General features: G+C 44.7%; 1 protein-coding gene across 1 annotated transcript in view; it reads left to right on the forward strand.

The window, feature by feature from the left end:
- ALG3 (ALG3 alpha-1,3- mannosyltransferase) overlaps positions 1 to 20,498 on the forward strand; it is a 40,696-nt gene extending 20,198 nt beyond the window's left edge. Inside the window, exons 3-9 of the mRNA XM_068113065.2 lie at positions 305 to 452; positions 5,305 to 5,465; positions 9,972 to 10,092; positions 10,184 to 10,389; positions 10,677 to 10,753; positions 13,577 to 13,721; positions 19,203 to 20,498. Of these exons, the coding sequence (XP_067969166.1) occupies positions 305 to 452; positions 5,305 to 5,465; positions 9,972 to 10,092; positions 10,184 to 10,389; positions 10,677 to 10,753; positions 13,577 to 13,721; positions 19,203 to 19,338 (994 nt within the window). The 3' untranslated portion in view covers positions 19,339 to 20,498. The remainder of the gene's footprint in view (positions 1 to 304; positions 453 to 5,304; positions 5,466 to 9,971; positions 10,093 to 10,183; positions 10,390 to 10,676; positions 10,754 to 13,576; positions 13,722 to 19,202) is intronic.
- The last annotated feature ends 537 nt before the right edge of the window (positions 20,499 to 21,035 follow it).

Raw genomic sequence — 21,035 nt, forward strand, 5'->3', positions numbered from 1 at the left:
AAAAATGAGTTATTTGAAAAAAGCGTAAGGGTGCCAATATTTTGGGCCATGACTGTAGATAAATGCTGCATTGCTTATCCTGAATTAAAATGAGGGATGGGATATTTAAAAAAAAAACTCTTATACCAATAGATGTACAACTTGATCGTTCAACTCTTGCAGAGAGGAATGTAAAATGCCGTTATGTTTTGAGGGGGTTGAGTGGGGGTGGAGGTCGATTATTTGAATTAAAGGCCTTAACCTCCAATTGTTTGTGGAATTTATTTTTGTGAAAGTTTTATTTTGTTGATTCTGTCTCACCCAGATATCCTGCAGGCTTTGTCTACCTGTATTCGATGTTGTACGGAATTACTGACCGTGGGACAGATATACGAACTGCTCAGTATGCATTTGCTGCTCTCTACCTCATCACCTTGGTCCTTGTATTCCGCATCTACGCCCGCGTCAGCATGGTGAGATCCTTTGGCCACAAATGATAATATCCTAACCGTTTATGGTCCATTGCTACTTTACCCCACACCTCCTAACATCATCTTTGCATACCTTTTCCATCATAGTTAGTCCTTGTAATTGTTCTTGGTATATACAGGTGCTTCAAATTGTAGTAATTGTACTTTTGCTTATTAAAAATGAAGAGTAATGTCTGCAGCTTAAGAATTTTTGAGGGAATGTTTTAAGACCTATTTCCTCAAAAATAGTTAAGGCTCATGGAAGAGCGGATAAGGACTTCCCCAAAAAGGGCAAAGAGTCGACAAGAAAAGGAAGGGGTGAAGGGGAAGCATGAGAACATGTGAACAGACCACACCATTAAGGAGTTGCAAGTGAAATAACAATGGGGTCTGTGAGTGTAAATATATATATATATATATATATAGAGAGAGAGAGAGAGAGAGAGAGAGAGAGAGAGAGAGAGAGAGAGAGAGAGAGAGAGAGAGAGACAGAGACAGAGACAGAGACAGAGACAGAGACAGAGACAGAGACAGAGACAGAGACAGAGACAGAGACACAGAGAAAGAGAGGAAAAAAAAAAAAAAAGTTGCAATGGGAAAGACCATTATGTACAGACTTGGCATTTAATATGGAATCTTTTTTGTGTGGGGGTGAACTTACCTTTTAAGATGACTTAGAACCAAAAGTTCATTGGAATTATGTTGAAATTATTCTAGATTTTGTTAATGTGACCTTTAAAAGAAACAAAAACCACATTTGACATTTCGAAGCAAATAAATTGATCCTTGAAAGTGATGTAAACTGATATCAAACTCAATTCACGGACAGTACTGTGTTAAACTTCTGTGCGTTTTCCAGAAGTATCTCTATTTTGCACATTAGCCAAAAATTCTTTTTAACAAAAACAAAAGTTAAATTACGACTGGGATTACGGACAGTAAAATTACAGTTCAGTACTTCGTGTAACCCACACGAGCATTCAGGAGAGCACGTACACGTTGAGGCATGCTGTTCACGAGATTTGCCAAGGTTTGGACAGGAATCGCTTGCGATGCAGTTACAATAGCCTGCTGCAATTCACGCACAGAGGCAGGCTGCTGGTCCAAGTTGTCGATTTGACGCGTTAAATCTGCCCACAAGTTCTCTATCGGATTCATATCCGGGGACATGGCAGGCCACTCCATATGCTCTGCACCACGGTCAGCAAGAAAGTGTTGGATCATGCGAGCACGATGAGGCCGTGCATTGTCATCTTGGAAGACAAAGTTTCCTCGAAAGGCTGCACGAACAAATGGAAGCAATGTTTCTTCTAGAATGGCCCTGTGCTTGAACTGGTTCAGGTTTCCATTCAGAACAACCGGGTCAGTTTTTCCCCCTGCATGAAAAGCAGCCCAAACGGTCACCCCACCACCTCCAACTTGGACTCTTGGCACTATACAATCTTCGTTGTAGGCTTCATGCACTTGTCTGCGCACTCGTACGTGGCCATATTGACGATAGACCAGAAATCTAGACTTGTCACTGAAGATCACGTGATTCCAGTGTCCTGGCTGCCATTGACGGTGCTCTCTGGCCCACTGCAATCGGCGCTGGCGGTGTTGTCTGGTCAGACGTGGCTTTCTCAGGGGACGCCTGGCACAACAGCCTGCTTGAACCAGTCGTTGGTTGACTAGCCGTCTGGATACAGGCACATTTGTCAGTTGCTGCCACTCAGCCCTAAGCCGATTAGCTGACTTGGTATGGCCATTGCGGACTAACCGGTGCAGCTGGCGATCATCCCTCCTTGTGGTTCTGCGGGGACATCCTGACCTCGGTATTGGAGTAGGGACACCCCTCTGAGCATTTCGTTTCAGGATCTTTGACACCTGACCTTGAGTGATGCCATACTGCCGAGCAATAGCACGCTGTTTCATGCCGGAATTTCGTAAAGCCGCCACTAAATGACAAACAGCATTGTCGAGTTGACGGACCATCTCCAGGGGAAGCGGCAATAACTTTTGTAGACGTGCAGCAGTTGTTTTCCACTAATATAGAACGCAACAACCCTTATATACCCGATTGTGAAGCCAATCGTCAAATGTACCTGTCCGTACATTTTGTCACGCCACCTGTGATATAATCCTGTTATTGACTTCTTGCTGCGACAGACAATCAGTGACATGGTTCTTTTAACAAAGAAATCACCGAAGCGTAAAACAAACTCACCAGATTGATATACCGAGTTCAGAAAGTAAACCCAAGTCAAGAAAAAAAAATATATTCCATATTAAATGCCAAGTCTGTAGTTGTTGGCAGTAGACTTGAAGACCTGGAGGTAAAAGCATGAGCCGAACGTTGGAAGACATTTTCATCGGTCAGAGATGAGAGACCTAAAATAATGAAAGTTAATGTTGTAAGCTGAGACAAAATAAGGTTAGTGCGTCCCCACCTTCAACTCTGATGGGATATGTTTGTGTCCAAAGCTTGAGAATACATTGATTGGGAGTCGATGTGAATTGCATGTAAGCGTAATTACAAGTTTAACAGAATTCCAGGAATACCGTATTATCGTTTGTGTATAAGCTGCACAAAGCCCTTTTACCCCAAAATATCTGATTAAAATTTGGTGTGTGTATTATCTGTGAGAACTAAGGTGAAAGCTCTATTTCTCCAGATTTCTCACTCTGACACAAGATCAACCTTCGTTACTGGGTGCCGCCATCTTGAAAAAGCAGTGCATTGTGGGATATCATGTGCAACATTGAATGTATCATGTTTTTTGTTCTGAATTATTTTAACAATCGAGTTGATGTGGAGTCTCCTCGGGCAATGATGGCATTGCCTTTCTATGGCTGATACACATGGGTAAGTGTGTGGTATAGACTGGGGTCGCTACTCCTCTCCGTCCCTCTGCTGGCTGTTGGGGAATTCACCGTCTTCCGGCCTGTGCTGTTGGAGTCGACTGGACTCTCATCCACCAGATGTGCAGAGCCATCTGCCATTTAACCCGCACGGCTGCGGACCGTTACCCTGGTAAGGGGAGCTGACAGGAACTACACCTTGCCCACAGGTGACCTGGGGTTATGCAGGCAGGGGCATCCATCTCCCTGAGGTATCAGAAGATACCTGCATACCCAATATATTTTAAGTTTAATTTTAACAATTTTTCACCACCAATTAAGCAGTTTAAATTTAACAATTATTTTGAAAGAAAAATGACAATTGTTTGGTTACAATACCTTGTTTTGTTTTTAAACCTTTATCTCAATTTTTCAATAATAAATACGGCCATAGCATCAAAATAAGCTTGGGGATTAATGCGTGCATTGCAGCACAATAGACTGCTTGAGAATTACCGTGAACTAATGACTCGCTAAAGACTTGAGAGTTGCAATCTCTTGGTGTACTGATCTGTTAAATGTTGCATCACTCAGTTAGGGTTGTTAAGGTACATTCAATGTGCCATGTCGTTCATCGTGTTGCATTCCATACAAGTTAGAAGTCCTCTGTTATGCTGAATTGTAGGATAACAGAGCAGTTGTGGTCACAAGTTTGATCTTGGGAGAAACGTTAGAGCCTGGTGCAGACAGAAATAAGTCATTGAGAAGATGCCCAACACCAAGAAGGCTAATGGTTTCTACAGTGCTCATTTCCCAGAGCTCGGGTTGGTCGTACTTGACGCCTTTAGATGCCACAGGAATGAGTTCACACAACGCAGATGTTGCCACCGTTCCAGGTGAAATGACGTCTATGCTACACTAGATGCTGGAGTGAATAAGCCAATTTAAACGATGCTGCGAGTTTACTGGATTGAGTGGATGGCAATAGGTACCAATAGCTACACCAACGATGGGTATGTTCATGCCCCAGGCCTGCGACTAATCTTCCAGTGGATTGTCAACTCTTGACGAGGTCGAGACGATGGGATCAGGAAAGGTTTTCTAAATTGCTGCATTTTCAACACTTTGGATGAAACACAGGACTACGACATCTGGGAATGCAAGCCTACTGAAAGTATTGACTGTGACTGAATCTGAAGACGACCTGTTCTACATGGATGAACTTCGCACCGATGAGTAAATGCTGGAACTGCTCCGTGACGATGTCAGTGATGTTGAAGGTTTCCAGTGACTTTAATACTTCTGTTGTGATCTATTTTAGTGCAGAAGCTTCAATATAAAACACCATTTTAAATGGCATTCTCCATAGATCGGCAAAATACTGCTTTTGAGTTAACTACATTTCCAGTCTGGAGCTGGGATTCATTTTTTGGTGTGTGGGTTGTACATATAAACTGGTATTTTCCTGAGAATTTTATATGAAAAGTGCCCTGTGCATTATACACGATAGCGGATTATACTCGAGTGATTAATGGAACTTGAAGCACCCATTTACTTCCTTGTTACATTATTATTGTCACAATTGTTTTATTTGGTGCATTATGTCTTGTATTTAAACCTGAATTTTGTTCCTTGATCGGCCTCATACTGCAACAGAAGCTTGCAGACATGGAACTGTGCCTCCCATATCCATAACCTTGTCCCAATCCTCAAGTTGTAATTGGCAACCCTACATACATACGATTCGTCCTTAAAGATTGTCAAAAAATGGACACTTTGCTATAAATTGTCAATTTCTGTCAAGGCTTAGAAGTACACTCAGAGCCCTTTGAGGTTACAGTTTAATTATATAAGCACAACATGCTTGGTAAGTACACAGCACAAACTGAACCACGATTATCTCCACATGGCTTGCAGGAAGACATTGTACCCGATCGATGGAAATCTCAAACTTTGTCATCCTCGATGTGATTCTACAAATTGTTTGTTCACATTTCTTTGTTGACCTTTTCATGAAATCTGACTCTTCCCAAAGGTTCCTCCATACGTGTTTTTCTTCACGTGCTGCGCTTCATATCGTGTACACTCCATCTTCATTCTGAGGCTTTTCAATGATCCGGTCGCCATGGTGATCCTATATGCAGCAGTCAATCTCTTCCTAGATCGGCGCTGGACCCTTGGGTGTATCGTTTTCAGGTCTGATATTGAGCGTTTGCTGTATACATTGGTGATTTTTTTTTTTTTTTTTTTTTTTTTTTTGAGCATTGCTTCCACACTTTGAGAGCACATGCTTGAATCCAATGTCTTTTACAAATTCGGCTGTTGCATATGATGTGTCTTTTACGGCATAGCCTGTAGGGAAATGTCATCTGGAACAGCGTTTGTCCGTCCGGTGTATGCATGTATGCACAGTGCCTATAGAAAGTCTACACCCCCTTTAAAATTTTCACCTTTTGTTGCCTTGTAGCCTGGAATTAAATTGCATCATATCAGACCTTTTCCACCTGTATTTACACATCGAACAAACTCGCACAGTCTCTTCAGTCCCACTACTCCCTCCAGGTCTTTAAAACAGCTGTTCACCACCATATCTTCTCTTCCCCCTTCCAAAACCTTCATCTTTTCTACCCCCCCCGTTAAAACACCCCACATTCACCTCTTTCAATCTCCAACTTCTTTCCTGAAATTCCTAGTAGTGTACATATGCTTTATACCGTGTACCCCTCCCCCCAGCCCTCTCCCTTCCACAGATCTACCGATGTCACTGTTCTCTGCTGTTGTTGTGCTGTATGTTTTCCTCTCTCTCTGGTGTTGGCTTAGCGGTTAGTGTGCCGGCTTGGGATCCCTTGATCCTGAGTTCGAATCTCGGTCGATCGCTAAATTAACACCAGGGGGGTTGACTCAGCCTGTCATCCTTCCAAGGTCGGCAAATTGAGTACCAGCTTGCTGGGATGAATGATCCCGGTGTGTACCCCGGTTTAGAATAGGTACACCGTATCCCTGCTCATCGTAAGAGGCGACTAAGGGTTGGCGCCAGTAAGGGCATCCGGCCATAAAAACATTGCCTCAAACAGGGAACCATGATTGTCATGGGGTCCGCAAGGCTAACCCCTGCTCTAGCGGGGAAAAATGGCCTTAAAACGATCATTCATTCTCTCTGCCTCTTGTCTCCCGCTCCCTTTATTTATTGTGTTTTATGGGTCCGTTAATGTTTTTGTGTGTAATGTGTTCGCTCTTACACGAGCCTTGACTGAATACAATATATATATATTGTTACGGATCTGGGACGACGGCGCTCCGCTTGCCAAGGGGGGGTTAACCCCTTGTCCTTTATACTGGCCGTCGCCGATCCTGAGGGTATGACGTCACGCCCGGTCAGCGCTGGGTAGGGTATTAGGCCTATCCGTCCTATTACCTAAGTACCAGCGCCTTCCGGGACGCAAGGAAACACCCCCCACTCCCCGCCCGTGCCGCAGTATAATTTGATTGGTTGCGCCGAGCGAAGCGAACTGCTGCGTGAGCCGTTTAACAATCACTAACCCGATTGCGGAGCTTTGGCCGAAATCGCACCACAGGAACTCAATTGGGAAATCACTAAAGCGATCGGATGTGAAGGAAAACCAAAGTGAAGGAGGAACAGGTATTTATTATTATTATTTACACAACCAAAGAAACGAAAGTAATTTACAGAAGAAGAAGAAGACACAGTGCAATCCTTAAAACAAGCTTAACTTATACCCCAGACGACACAGAGGACAGACGACGGGCAGACTCACACGAATGGGGGATGAAGGCAGGAACGGATGGCTGGAAGGAGGGAAGGTGGGACCACAGGGCTGGATGAGGTTCAGTTCCGTGCAAACGGCAGGGCTGGAGGTGAGCGGCCGCCGACTCCACCGCAATCTGGTTCACACGGCGGCGTTGCTTCGCAGCAGCGCGTCAAAGCTCTCCACACACACGGCGGCGTTGCTTCGCAGCAGCGCGTCAAAGCTCTCCACAGAACTCTTTCCACAGAACTCTTTGGAACTGCTTGGTTCGTGCTCCCTCACTCATCTGGCTCCCTCAATCATCTGGCGGTGGGGGCTGATGCAACAGGTTTTTATAGGCCACACCCTCAAATCTTCGCGAACCTCTCGATGTTCCTCTCTCCGCCCTCTCAAGCCCTGCCCACTGAGCCTTGATTGGTTAATCAGGGCTGGCTGACTCCTCCTCCTGATGACGATGGGCGGGCCACGCCCTTCTTCCCCGAGTTAGAGCACATGGCAATGGCGGCGATGCAGTTGGTAATGCAGTTGGCAATGCAGTTGGCAATGGAGGTTCTGGGGCCATTGAAAGGGGATCTATCTTATTTCATTTGGTGCAGCGCAAGGTCAACTAGTGGAGACACAGCCTTACCTGAGACATATAATAATGAGATAACTATTGAGGGAAGCCTATTATTTGCTAAAAACTGTAACACAGCACCCTCATTCCTCACGGCACGTCTCGGGCCGACAAAACTTTAACTTGGTGTGACACTCAGGTGTAACACCCTCTACTATTAATCTGACCCTGAGTGCGACAATTTTAAAACACAAATAAATATGTCCCCCTGTTACGTTGCACCCTACCTAACAGATTCACACCCACAGAATAACCGAATTGCGGAATTAATTCTCAAACTAAACATGAACGGTGGGGAGCATTATTTACAAGTTACACTATTTTGACTATTTACAAAACGCAACCCAGGACCTGTGATTTCTTTTGGGAAACAAAAAGAAAATCCTGTGGGAGGGAGGATAGAGACAGCATGCACTGCATCGACGCACCAGCACCAATAAACACCAAAGCACCATAAAGCACCAATCAAAGAGCACAGTCACGCACCAACCAGTGCACAGTCATCACAATAATAAAACAAACACACTGATGATCTGGATCTTCTCAGCTCCTGCTCTGCTGGCCGACGTTCTTCCTGATGTTGTCTTTCTTGTGGCTTGCTGCCTATTTGTAATAATTTAAAAAGGCACACAACGCGTCAATCTTTTAATTTATGGCCAACAGGGGCCGACTATGGGTGGTTCATCTGTATGGCTTGGTGCCACCTCACCGAGGTCCGCAAGCAAGATCTTGGGCCATCGTGGCCGGTCCCAGCAGAGGGGCCATGCCACAAAACTTGTGGTCCATAAGTGGTGCTTGGCCACAGTACTGTGGTCCATATGGTGGTGCTTGGCCACAACAACGCTCGGCCACAACAACTCGGCCCTCCCCCCTCCCCCTCCTACCTCCCCCTCCCCCCCACTCCCCCTTCCCCCCTCCCCCCTCCCCCCCTTCTCCCCTACCCCTCCCCTCCCCCATCCCCTCACCCATCCCCTCCCCCCTCCCCCCTCTTCTCCCCTCCTCCCCTCTCCTCCCCTCACCCCTGCTCCCCTCCCCCCTCCCACCCTCACCCCTGCTCCCCTCCCCCCTCCCACCCTCCTCCCCTCCCCCCTCCCACCCTCCTCCCCTCCCCCCTCCCACCCTCCTCCCCCTCCCACCCCCTGCCCCCTCCCATCCCTCCCCCTCCCCCCTCCCATCCCTCCCCCTCCCCCCCTCTTCTCCCCTCTCCCCCTCCCCCTCCCCACCCCCCTCTTTTCCCCTCTCCCCCTCCCCCTCCCCCCTCTTCTCCCCTCTCCCCCTCCCCCTCCCCCCTCTTCTCCCCTCTCCCCCTCCCCCTCCCCCCTCTTCTCCCCTCTCCCCCTCCCCCTCCCCCCTCTTCTCCCCTCTCCCCCTCCCCCTACCCCCCTCTTCTCCCCTCTCCCCTCCCCCTCTTCTCCCCTCTCCCCTCCCCCTCCCCCTCTTCTCCCCTCCCCCTCTTCTCCCTTCCCCCCCTCTTCTCCCCTCCCCCCTCTTCTCCCCTCCCCCCTGTTCCCCTCCCCTCCCCTCCCCCCACCCCTCCCCTCCCCCGCCCGGCAATGCCGGGTACTTCTGCTAGTATATATATAATTCATAACCCACAACTTCCAAGTGAAAAACAAACTACAAATTTCAGAAAATTAATGAAAAATACAGAATTGGAATGTATTGGTTGGATAAGTGTCCACCCCCCTTATAATAGCAACTGTAAGTTAGCTCAAGTGTAACAATCACACACCAAGTTAATTGGCCTCCACCTGAGTTAAATTGTAGTGATTCTGATTATTTCGGAATAAAATCAGCCGTTCCTGTAGGTTTCCTCTGCTGGGTAGTGCATTTCACAGCAATGACTAAATCATGAGCACCAAAGAGCTTCCAAAAGATATCCGGGATAAAGTTGTGGAAAGGCCCAGATCAGGGGATGGGTATTAAAATATTTCTAAGGCCTGGAATATCCCTTGGATCACAGTCAAGACGATCATTAAGAAGTGGAAGGTGTTTGGTACCACCAAGACCCTGCCTCGATCAGGCCATCCCTCCAAACTGGATGATCATGCAAGGAGGAGACTGATCAGAGAGGCCATCAATAGGCCAATGGTAACTTTGAAAGAGCCACAGGCCTTTATGGCAAAGACTGGTCACTGTGTGCATGTGACAACAATATCCCAAGCACTCCACACGTCTGGTCTGTACGATAGGATGGCAAGAAGGAAGCCATTACTAAAAATTAATTACCCTTGCATTCTTATGTTAGACGTAACCAAACAGTTGCCCATCACTTGTGTTTTTGCCGATGTGGATTTTAGAATGTGTGTGTTTTTCCAGTGTGGCAGTCTCTGTGAAGATGAATATACTACTTTTCGCACCTGGCGTACTCTTCTTGCTTCTTTCGGAGTTTGGATTGCGTCGCAGTATACCACACTTTGCGCTCTGCGTAGCCATTCAGGTAAGCCGTCTGTGCCTTCATCCACCTCAGAATAGATTGATTCTGCACAACAGCATTATTTGAGCTTGTAAACCTTTACCTCTCATCGTAGGTATTGCTGGGTTTGCCCTTTCTGCTAGCATGTCCTTCGGGATATATATTCCGAGCGTTCGACCTCGGTCGCCAATTCCTTTACGAGTGGACAGTGAATTGGCGCTGTCTGCCTGAATGGATCTTCCAGCACCGTGCCTTCCATGGTGCATTGCTTACCTCTCACGTGGCCACTTTGCTCCTCGTTGCTGCATGCCGCTGGAAGAGGTATGTGGGCCTTCCTCTGCATTGCTCCACCATATTGCACACTTTAAATATACCAAGTCAAACGTAAATTGCCTCTTTGTACCAGTTTTGAATCCTTAACTAATTGCGTTAAGTTTAAGAATCATTTTTGATTTGTACATTCCTTATGTTTATGGGATTACTGGAATTTTGACATTAAATCTCCCAATGATTGGTAAATCATTGCCCAATGTAGGATGCTCCTTTTATATTGTGCAGTTGACCCTTATCCTTGGTTCAACATGTCCATCACGTCTGTGTCCCTCTAGGCCAGGTGAGGCTATCCAAGAGTTGTTGCAAGATCCGGCGAAGAGGAAAAATGGCTGGCACGTGATTACGGATGAGAATATCCTTTGTATAAATATTAGCTTTCTGGATGCATCCATTTAAAGTGTCATTCTCATTGTGTTCCTTACATTATTGTTGATGTATATCTCCCGCTTTTCCTTTCTTTTCTATAACAAAAAGATCATTCAAAAAAACGAGAGTGCCTCAAATTTAACTTGGACTTGTAAACCAACACACATCGTTTGTCCGTGCTCTATCCTGCAATTTCTGAGCATCAGCCGAGGAAGCAGCACGTTCCATTTTTGAAGACTTCGGTTATGATTCGCACATCAGAATGAAACTGCTGACATACGTACCAGAATCGGAGTGGATGCTCTAAGCACAATGCCGCAGAGTCTGGTTCATTTCAACAGGATTGATTTTTTTGGACCAGAAATTTCACAATTTTTCTTTCCCCTCTATCATATTTGCTGCCACCTTAATTTTCAGCACATCCATTAAGGCAGGAGACTTGTGATTATGGTTGTTGGTTGCCCACACTACTGTTACGTGCTCCTCCCCAAACACCGGTCACGGTGTACCTCCGAGCTCCGAGAGGAGTCACGGCAGAAAGATGTGTTATTCTGCATGTCAAAGATCAATGGTGAAACCACACCAATTGTTACCAACAAACAAGTATTGTATTAAGGTCACACAAGAATAACAGTACAATAACAATATTAATCAATTGTACAACCAATATATCATTCCTATGATGGTACCATCGCTTTCGTACAATGTAACTCACTGTGCTCTGTTACGGATTCGTCACTTCCATTGTTGTGGTTTTCATCCACTGGAAACATTTTTAATTCCATGTACTATTATTGTTGTCGTTTAAGGGAGATAGAGGTTACTATTTTCAAAAGGTAAAAAAGTTAATGTTTTAAATGAAACCGGAACCGAACGACGACGAAGAAGAAGAGGAAAAGAAGGCGGAGCGAGTGAGTTCGACAAGAAAGCCTAGCTGCTTCGAGGTCTGGGGCAAACGTTGACGAACAGAGGTCACTAGCGAACTTCGGGTTTCCCGGGAAAGGGATTCTTGCGACAGAGTTGTTATCGCTGTGACAGATCCACCTGCGTGTCAGGTTTTGGCGGTTGATTCCGAGGAGAATCATCGTTGTGCCGTTACGCCTCGACAACGGGCCGTCGGCCATTTTGACCCGCGCGCTTTGCGCATCGCGCAAGGTTTTTCGCTTAGCTTCAACCATTTTCACCGCATCCAGACGTTTATCTGGTGTGTGTGTGTGTCACGTGGATTTTGAAGGTAAATCTGCGGTTCGCCGGTTTGGAGCCGTGCAACGTCCATACCCGAGGGTGTGATTTCCCAGTCGCCTGGAGGGCGCCTTTGGATTTCCCCGTCGCCTTGAGGGCACCTTTGTGCAGCTTTGGCCGCGTGACTGTGACTGTCATCCGAACGGGATTCTGGTCTCGATTGGACATCGTTCTGACGATCGCTGGAGCGGATTGACTTGGGCTTGATGCCGGAATAGAGACATTGGGGAATGTTCTTCTTTTCGCTCACTTGGAGCTCAGTGAGTTATATTGTACGAACTTGATGGTACCATCATAGGAAATATATATTGGTTGTACAATTGATTACTATTGTTGTTGTACTGTTATTCTTGTGTGATCTTAATACAATATTTAAGGCTAACCCCCGCTCTTGCAGGGAAGATGGCCTTAAAATGCATGTTGTTGTTGTTGTTGTTGATCTTAATACAATATTTGTTTGTTGGTAACAATTGGTGTGGCTTCACCATTGATCTTTGACATAGAGAATAACACATTTCTGCCATGACTCCTCTCGGGGCTCGGAGGTACACCGTGACCAGGGGGTTTGGGGAGGAGCACGTAACAGCTCCAAGTGAGCGAAAAGAACATTCCCAATGTCTCTATCCCGCTATCCCGGCATCAAGCCAAAGTCGATCCACGCTCCAGTGATCGTCAGAACGATGTCATATCGAGACCAGAATCCCGTTCGGTTGACAGTCACACTGCCAAAGATGGGCAAAGGTGTCCTCAAGAGGCGACTGGGAAATCACACCCTCGGGTATGGATGTTCCACGGCTCCCAATCGGCGAACCGCAAATTCCCACTCAAAATCCACGTTACACGCGCACACCAGGTTAACGTCTGGATGCGGTGAAATGGTTGAAGCGAGGTGAAGAGCCTAGAGCGATGTGAAATCGGGCGCGAGGCAAAACGGCCAACAGGCCCGTACTCGAGGCGCAACGGCACTCCAACGATTCTCTTCGGAATCAACCGCAAAACCTGTCACGCAGGTTTATCTGTCACAGCGATAACAACTCTGTCACAGGAATCCCTTTCCCAGGAAACCCAAAGTTCACTGGTGACCCCCGTTCGCCAGCGTTTGCTCAAGACCTCGAAGCAGCTCGGCTTCTTCCACCTTACTCGCTCCGCCTCCTTTTCCTCTTCTTCTTCCTCTTCTTCCTCCGGTTCCCGATCCGGTTTCCGGTTTCTTTTTAAAACATTAATTTTTTTTTACCTTTTGAAAACAGTTATCTCCAATTCACTTAAACGATAACAATAATAGTACATGGAACCAAAAATATTTACAGTGGATGAGAACCACAACAACGGAAGTGATGAATCCGTAACACTACATATACACTTTGTTTTAAATATATATTTGTCACTCTACCATCTTTTATACACCCAAGTCCAGGTCAAGTTTGAATCAGTCGTACTTCCTATAGATACCAATTCCCAGGACCATTTCAGACTCTAACTTGCTCAATACAATGGCAATATGTTTGATCTGCTTTAAGACTCCATTTGCTTTCCATGTTGGGTAGTTTTCCTTGACCATTGAGCTCACAGCTCATCTACGTCCTGTTTACATCTAATTTTGTAGGGATCTGTTTCAGCCGTTCGCTACATTACCAGTTCTACGTGTGGTACTTCCACACCTTACCTTTCTTGCTCTGGGCTTCACCCCTCTCAAAGCTTGCACATCTCCTCAGGTAACATGCTCGTGTGAGAAACTGAAAGTTGCAAATTAAATGACAACGTTGCTGTGCACCTGCAACTCTGGGATTTTGTGGGGAGATTTCTTTATTATTTATTTATTTTATTTACTTGTGCTGTTGAAGGCGCTATATATTTATTGCATATGCATATGGGAGGAAATGAGGGATGGTTGGGGGTGTTCAAACCTATCCGAAAATAAGCGGGGGAAGGAGGGTATGTAGGGCTGGTAAAAAGATCTAGGGTACATGTATTACAGTGAAGTACAACGGTAATTAACGAGCCACTTCTGTGGTAGTTATTTTATTTATTTATTTCTACAATAGTGAGGCTCATGGAAGAACTGACGGTGGCGGTGGTGGGGTGACAATTGTGCACAACCAGCAATGAAATCAACTTGAGAAACAGGGATGACTGCTTGATTTTTCCCTTTATATTTAAAAAATCGATTGTAGTAGTCAAAACTAGAACGGCACTTGGTAGAGCATATACCTCTGCCAGGCTGAACAGTTTGTTTTGTATCTCACCGATAGGTTGGATCTGGATCCAGACCTCAGCCAAAATCTACAGTCATGGCCAAAAATATTGGCACCCATGCACTTTTTTCAAATAACTCACAATCATCTCTAAAAATATGTTGAAATTGACAAGTATTTGGTCTTCTTTATTTCACTGTTAATATGACAGAACCTTTATTTTTGATTCAGAACTTAATATATCCTTTTAAATCAGAAAATAAAAAGTAATGGCATTGAAAAAATTATTGACACCCTAGACTTAATATTTGGCAGCACAGACTTTGGACAAAATAACTGCAGTAATGTGCTTCCTATAACCATGAATGAGCTTCCTACACCTCTCTACTGGCAGTTTGACCCACTCTTGTGCAAACTGCTCCAGTTCTACCAGATTTGAAGGGTGCCTTCTCCCAACTGCTGTTTTCAGATCTCCCCATGGGTGTCCAATGGGATTAAGATCTGGACTCATTGCTGGCCACTTCAGGAAAGTCCAGCGTTTTGTCTTGAACCATTCCTGGGTGCTTTTTGAATTATGTTTGGGGTCATTGTCCTGCTGCAAGACCCATGACCTTTGACGGAGATCCAGCTTTCTGACACTGGCTTTAACATTGCGTCCAAAATTCCTTGGGAATCTCCTGATTTCATGATGCCATGCACACATTCAAGGCACCCAGTGCCAGAGGCAACACAGCAACCCCAAAACATAACTGCACCTCCTCCATGCTTGGCTGTAGGGAAGGTGTTCTTTACTTTGAAGGCTTCATTTTGTTTTCTGCAAACATAAGAGATGATGTGCTTTACCAAAAAGCTCTCATTTGGTCTCATCTGTCCACAGGACATTCTCCCAGAAGGATTTGGGCTTGTTCAGTTGTGTTTTGGCAAACTCCAGTCGGGCTTTCTTATGTCTCTCTCAGCCGTGGGGTCCTCTTGGGTCTCCTACCATAGAACCCCCCTTTCATTGAGTTGGAAATGGATGGTGTGAGTTGAAACTGTCTTACCTTGTGTCTGAAGATCAGCTTGAATCTGTTTGGCAGTTGATCAAGGTGCTTTCTCCACCATTCGAAAAATCCTTTGCTGCAATCTTTGATCAAGCTTTCTCTTGTGACCATGTCCAGGGAGGTTGGCTACAGTGCCATGGCCCTTGAACCTCCTGATAACATTGTGTACAGTGGACACAGGAACATCAAGATCTCTGGAGATGGACTTGTCGCCTTGAGATTGTCTATGCTTGGCTACAACCTTGTGTCTGATCTTCTCAGGGAATTCTCTGGTTTTCTTTCTTTTCTCCATGCATATTGCGGTACATGCAGTGACACAAAACAGCAGAATGACTCTTTTTCTCTATTCAAACTGATTGAATGAGTGATTTTTATATTGCAGGCACTTGCAACTCAACACGGGTGAGTTCAATTCCAAAGTAAAGGAGAATCACCTGCTTGAAATCTGATTATTTGTAACAGCGCCTAAAAGGTGCCAATAAATATAGTCCGGGCCATTTTAGGATTTCTGTGTGGAATACGTGAAGATTTAGTAATTTTTTCAGCTTTTTTTGTTTTGTTCCACTGCAAACCAAAGAAATACATATGTGGATTCAAAAAGATTTTTTTTTAATTTCAACAATTTTCTGGAAGAAATGGTGCATCTATCTATAATTCCAGTAATCTCTGTCTGTACGTTTGTCTGTGACCGCTGTTTCTCGACAACCACGGGTCCGATATACTTTTAACTTGCCAGGTATATTGCTGGGGACCCGAGGATGTGCCTTTTCAAGGTTTCATATTAATCGGACAATTACTTACCGAGCTATGTCCAAAAAACGATTCAACCAATCAGAGAGCAGCGAACGATCGCGTGTGCCGAACGTGGCGGGCACACTCTGCCTCGGATGGCACATTTGAGAGCGTATTCATTTATTTCACGTTTGCAAACTATGTTGGCGTTAAACTATGTTTTACAACTAATAAAAACGAATTTGCGTTTCATTCGCTTTCCTGCGCGTTTGTGCACGCGATGGCGATTTCTTTACCAAACTCCGGAAGCCGTTCGCTTTGGACCAAACCATTGCATGTAAATAGAGGGGGGGGATTGTCACCACTCGCAAGCCGTTCGCTTTGGACCAAACCATTTCATGTAAATAGAGGGGGGGGATATAATTTTAGATATAGATATAGTACGGGCATGCCCTAGTTATTTGAAAAAAGTGCAAGGGTGCCAATAATTTTGGCCACGACAGTACGTTCTTGTCACTGACCCAACTCATCCACCAAGTTTTGTCTTGACTCGTCCACAATATTTTTAAATATCCTACTCACAGACAGACAAACAAATGGGTGAAAACGAAACCTCCATCCACCTTCAATGGCGGAGGTAAAAATACAACAACAGGCATTTTAATGCCATTTTCCCTGCAAGAGTAGGGGTTAGCCTTGCGGTCCCCATGAAAATCTTCTCCATTTTGCCCTATTTTCTGCATCTCCCCTTGTTAACCCCCTTGCCCGCATTTCTACTTCGACCATCTTTAGCCAAGTCTTTCTTAGTCTTCCCCGTCCTCTACTTCCTTCTACATTCATTTCCATCACTCTTCTCAACCAGTCACTTTCATCCTTCCTCAACACATGACCGAACCATCTCAAACTGTTTCTCTTCACAGCATCCATCACAGGCTCTATTCCCATCATCTTTCGCAATTCATCATTTGTCTTCCTCTCTCTCAACGATACTCCACACATCCACCGAACCGTTCGCATTTCCACCCTTTCCAGCCTTCGTTGCTGCTCTACGTTCATTACCTATGTCTCGCTCCCATAAATCATAACACTTCTCACACATGCAGCATACACCTTTCCCTTCAGCTTCAACGACACTCCCCTCCTCATCAGCACACCACTCAGTTCCCGAAACTTCTTCCATGCACAAACTTCTTCCATGGCGGAGGTAAAAATAAAGATCGTTAATCAATACAATGATTTAAAGAGAATATAAATTGAGCAACGGATTAGTTCTGGTTGGAATAATTGGAGGAAACATAGTGGAGTGTTGTGTGATGGAAAAGTACCGCTGAAACTGAAAGGAAGAAAATGCTAGACAGTTGTGAGACCAGATTTGTTATATAGAGCAGAAACTTTGGCAACATCGAAGAAAGAGGAACAGAAACTGGATGCTGAGATTGATGTGTGGAGTGACAAGAAAGGACAAGATTAGGGACCAGTATATCAGGGGGTCGGTGAAGGTTGCATAAACATCGAAGAAATAAGCTGAGAAGTGATTGGTCATGTGATAGAGAGAAAGAGAGAGAGAGGGAGAGATATATAGAGAGAGATACGGATGGATAGAGATAGGTATCGAGAAAGAGATAGACAGATTGATGTGGTTGTGGCATATGGAAGAGTGGGCGATTGACAGGAGGAGATGGAAAAGAGTGATAAACCAGCATTGTGGCAACCCCATGTAAAAATTGGCAAAGCTGAAAGAAGAAAAAGAGTTGTAAAATAATGACTCGCTAAGAAATATTTTCATATCGTACGTCGCCATTTCTTGTGGGAAAGAAAGGACGTTCACTCCTCCACCTTGGAAGAAGGCAGGCAACAACAGATGCAACAGAGGCAACAGAGATGAATAGATGCACTGCAGGTCCATCACAAAAAGTTCCTGGGCATATCAAAGTTTGGCTGCAATTTGTTACTGGTCAGGGGATTTCCATAGCAAGGTTTCATTCTCGTGCAAGAACTGGTCGATGAAAATAATCCGGAAGCACATTATTCCGCTGCGGATACCATTGAGGGCCTGACCACCTTCGGGTGAGTGGCAAGTAAGTCACAGCAGGTTGCAGCCAATGTTTCCCATTCCAGAATAAACTTATTATATTCCTCTGGCACATGATAAGGAGGTTTCAGACGCATCATTTATGCCATAGCATTGTGGTAATGAAATGGTTGATGGCTAAGGCTCTTCTGAGACTGCAGCTGAAAACAGCCATATGCGTGATCCCCCAGGAAGATTTCAGAAGACTGTTTCACACCATTCTGGTGCCAATTCATTCTCCCTGGTAAGCAATTGGCGAGCAGGCACCAGGACATACCCAAAGGGCTTCACTTTGATTCCAATTTACTTTGCCCGAACAAGCCCGACAATGTCTCCAAAGTCTGGTTCATTGCGGTTACATCAGCATTATTATTCATAAAACACAGATATATAATCAAGATCCGAGAAATTTTTAAATGATTTTTTCACCATTTAGTGATCGGCTCAAAACGGATATGTAGCATAATGTCTCAGAACGTTATGAGCGGATTCGGACGAAACTTGGTGGACAGGTTGGATGTGTCACCAGGACGAATCAGTTTGATTTTGATGAAGTTCCGAAACTGGATCCGTATACAATAATTTATTTTTTAAAGTTATTCTTCACCATTGAGAGATAAGTCCAAAAACTATATACAGCATGATATCTCAAAAACCTGGTGGACGAGTTGGTTAGGTGACGAGGACAAGATGATTCGATTTTGGTTCAGGTCCGGATCTAGACTCGGCCTATCAGTGGGATACAAAACGTAAACTGTTCAGCCCTGTGAGAGGTGTGCGCTTTACTGAGTGTCGCTCTATTGTGGATTTGAATTACAAGGTAATGGGACATGACTACTTAGTTGCCCTGGTGCGTTACAATAAGAGCCTTGCATCGTGTTGCACACAATTATGAGAAGAAATATTTAAAGCTGGCAATCCTGTTACCTTTACACTTGCAAATAACGGTCCATAGTAACTTTTAACAAATTCCAAATGCATGCTTGAAGGTCGGGCATAAGGTTGATCGCCCTGCCTCTTTCGAACTCTCCACGTCATGAGTCCGTGAAAGAAAATTGATGAATTACTGGGAATTGTATCTCGAAGCATATCTCAAGATTACTGAGGATACAGATGAGGATGAGAATTAACACATGTGTTGTGCTGTGTTTTGGACAGGGTATTCATTCTGGGTGTGTTGGAGCTTTGCTGGAATACATTTCCAGCCACAGCAGTGAGTTCTGTGGCGCTGCATGCCTGCCATGCTGCCATCTTAGTTGTGATGTGCATGCCGCCCAAGGAGAAGAGTCAATGAACACAAAGCTTTTAAAACCCCACAATGCCTCCATACTATGAGCGAATGGCCTTCAAGAGTATTTGCCTACTGACAGCTCTCGGGATTTGTCTGTTTTTTTATTTTTCTGTGTTTGAATAGGCCGTAAATGCATGCCATGGTAACATTGTGAATTGCACAATGTGGAGAACCATCAGTGACTATAAAGACAGGTAAACAATTGGTTTTGATTAATGTGAAACATTCTCATTAATTTAATCACGTGGATGTTGTTAAACAACTGTTGCAAGCATCATCGTACAACGAGGTAGAAGCGTCACTATCCATTACCTCAAAATCTGCACTCTGGCTGTTGATTTGCGAATATTATACTTCTAAGACCTGGGTTGTCGTTGTGCAACGAGCGACGTGGTGGCAATAGATGGGAATAAGTGTCATACAAACCTGAAATTGCATGTCTTTTTGTTGAGTAACACTACAGCACCATCGTGTCGGACTCGAAGCAATGCTGATGTGTTGCTTCTTTGCGATTGAGCAACACTTTCTCTGAAACGAGAATCGTGAAGATTGTTGTCCACTGAAAGACACATTTTCTTGGTATCATTCGGCTACAGCTAGGCCGCTCTCACCTCGCCGGAGATGATCACTTGTGCCGAGAGAGCCGTTGTAAAGTTCATCGCACATCCATCCAAGATTGGTTGTTCGTTTGAAACGTACGTGCAACACATGTTGAACAAATTGAAGGTAAACGTGCTCGCTGGCTTCTTCATCAGCTCACACCTGGACAAAAAGGTATTACTTGACAATATCACCACCAATGCTTATTTTTGAAACGAGATTTAGGCAGTTTAAGTGAATGAGATATGAATCCTGAGCACCTCTACGACAACGTCCATTGAATGAATAATGTGGAAGCACATGGACTCACCGCTACATTTTCACGTAACCAAGGCAACGGGCCTTGCCTGGAAACAATGCTACATGAAGCCTGTAACCACTGTCGATACGCTTGTTTAAACGATCTTAAAGAAACATTATGCTGAGGATTTTGTTAAAGTCTATTCCATTTGATCTTGATGGAAACCATCTGGAATGATGACAATCTGACCACCTTTGAACTCACTTCCACCACTTCACAAGAATAAGTGCCTTCCAAAAATAAAGACTATTCTGAGAATGTATCTTTGCTTCCAATGTTAAACTAAAATCAACTGTGATGTCTTAAACTATATGGTTCGAAGACACCATTGAAACACGTCATCAATGGACGAAGTTCATATGACGACAAGGAAGGTAATTTGAAAAGGACCATGCTGATGTTTACCGAATGCCTATGAACTTGTAATTAAATAATCAGCCGATTTTCTTCTAATTCCAGCGAAGGACTAGCGGTCTGCGTTTGCAACAAGAGAATAAAAAGTAAAATTGTTAGTGATCCGGCGTAAAAGATCACAAAACTATTTGATTCTCATGCTTCTATTTTCCTCTGCCTCATCCCGCATGTGTTGCTTGTTGTCTGTCTCACCGTTTGTTTTCTTGTTATTACGTAGTCTTCTCCCTCTGTCTTGTGTATGATCTGTATTTTTATGCCTCCGTCCCTGAAGGTGACCAGAGGCATTATGTTTTTGGGTTGTCCGTCCGTCCGTACGTACGGGCTAAACCTCGTTTTTCTCAGCAACCATATGTCCGATTGAGTCGAAACTTTCAGGGTAGGAGTG

This window comes from Myxine glutinosa, chromosome 4, assembly GCF_964187855.1.
Source record: "Myxine glutinosa chromosome 4, kmMyxGlut1.1, whole genome shotgun sequence".
NCBI classification, from domain to species: domain Eukaryota; kingdom Metazoa; phylum Chordata; class Myxini; order Myxiniformes; family Myxinidae; genus Myxine; species Myxine glutinosa.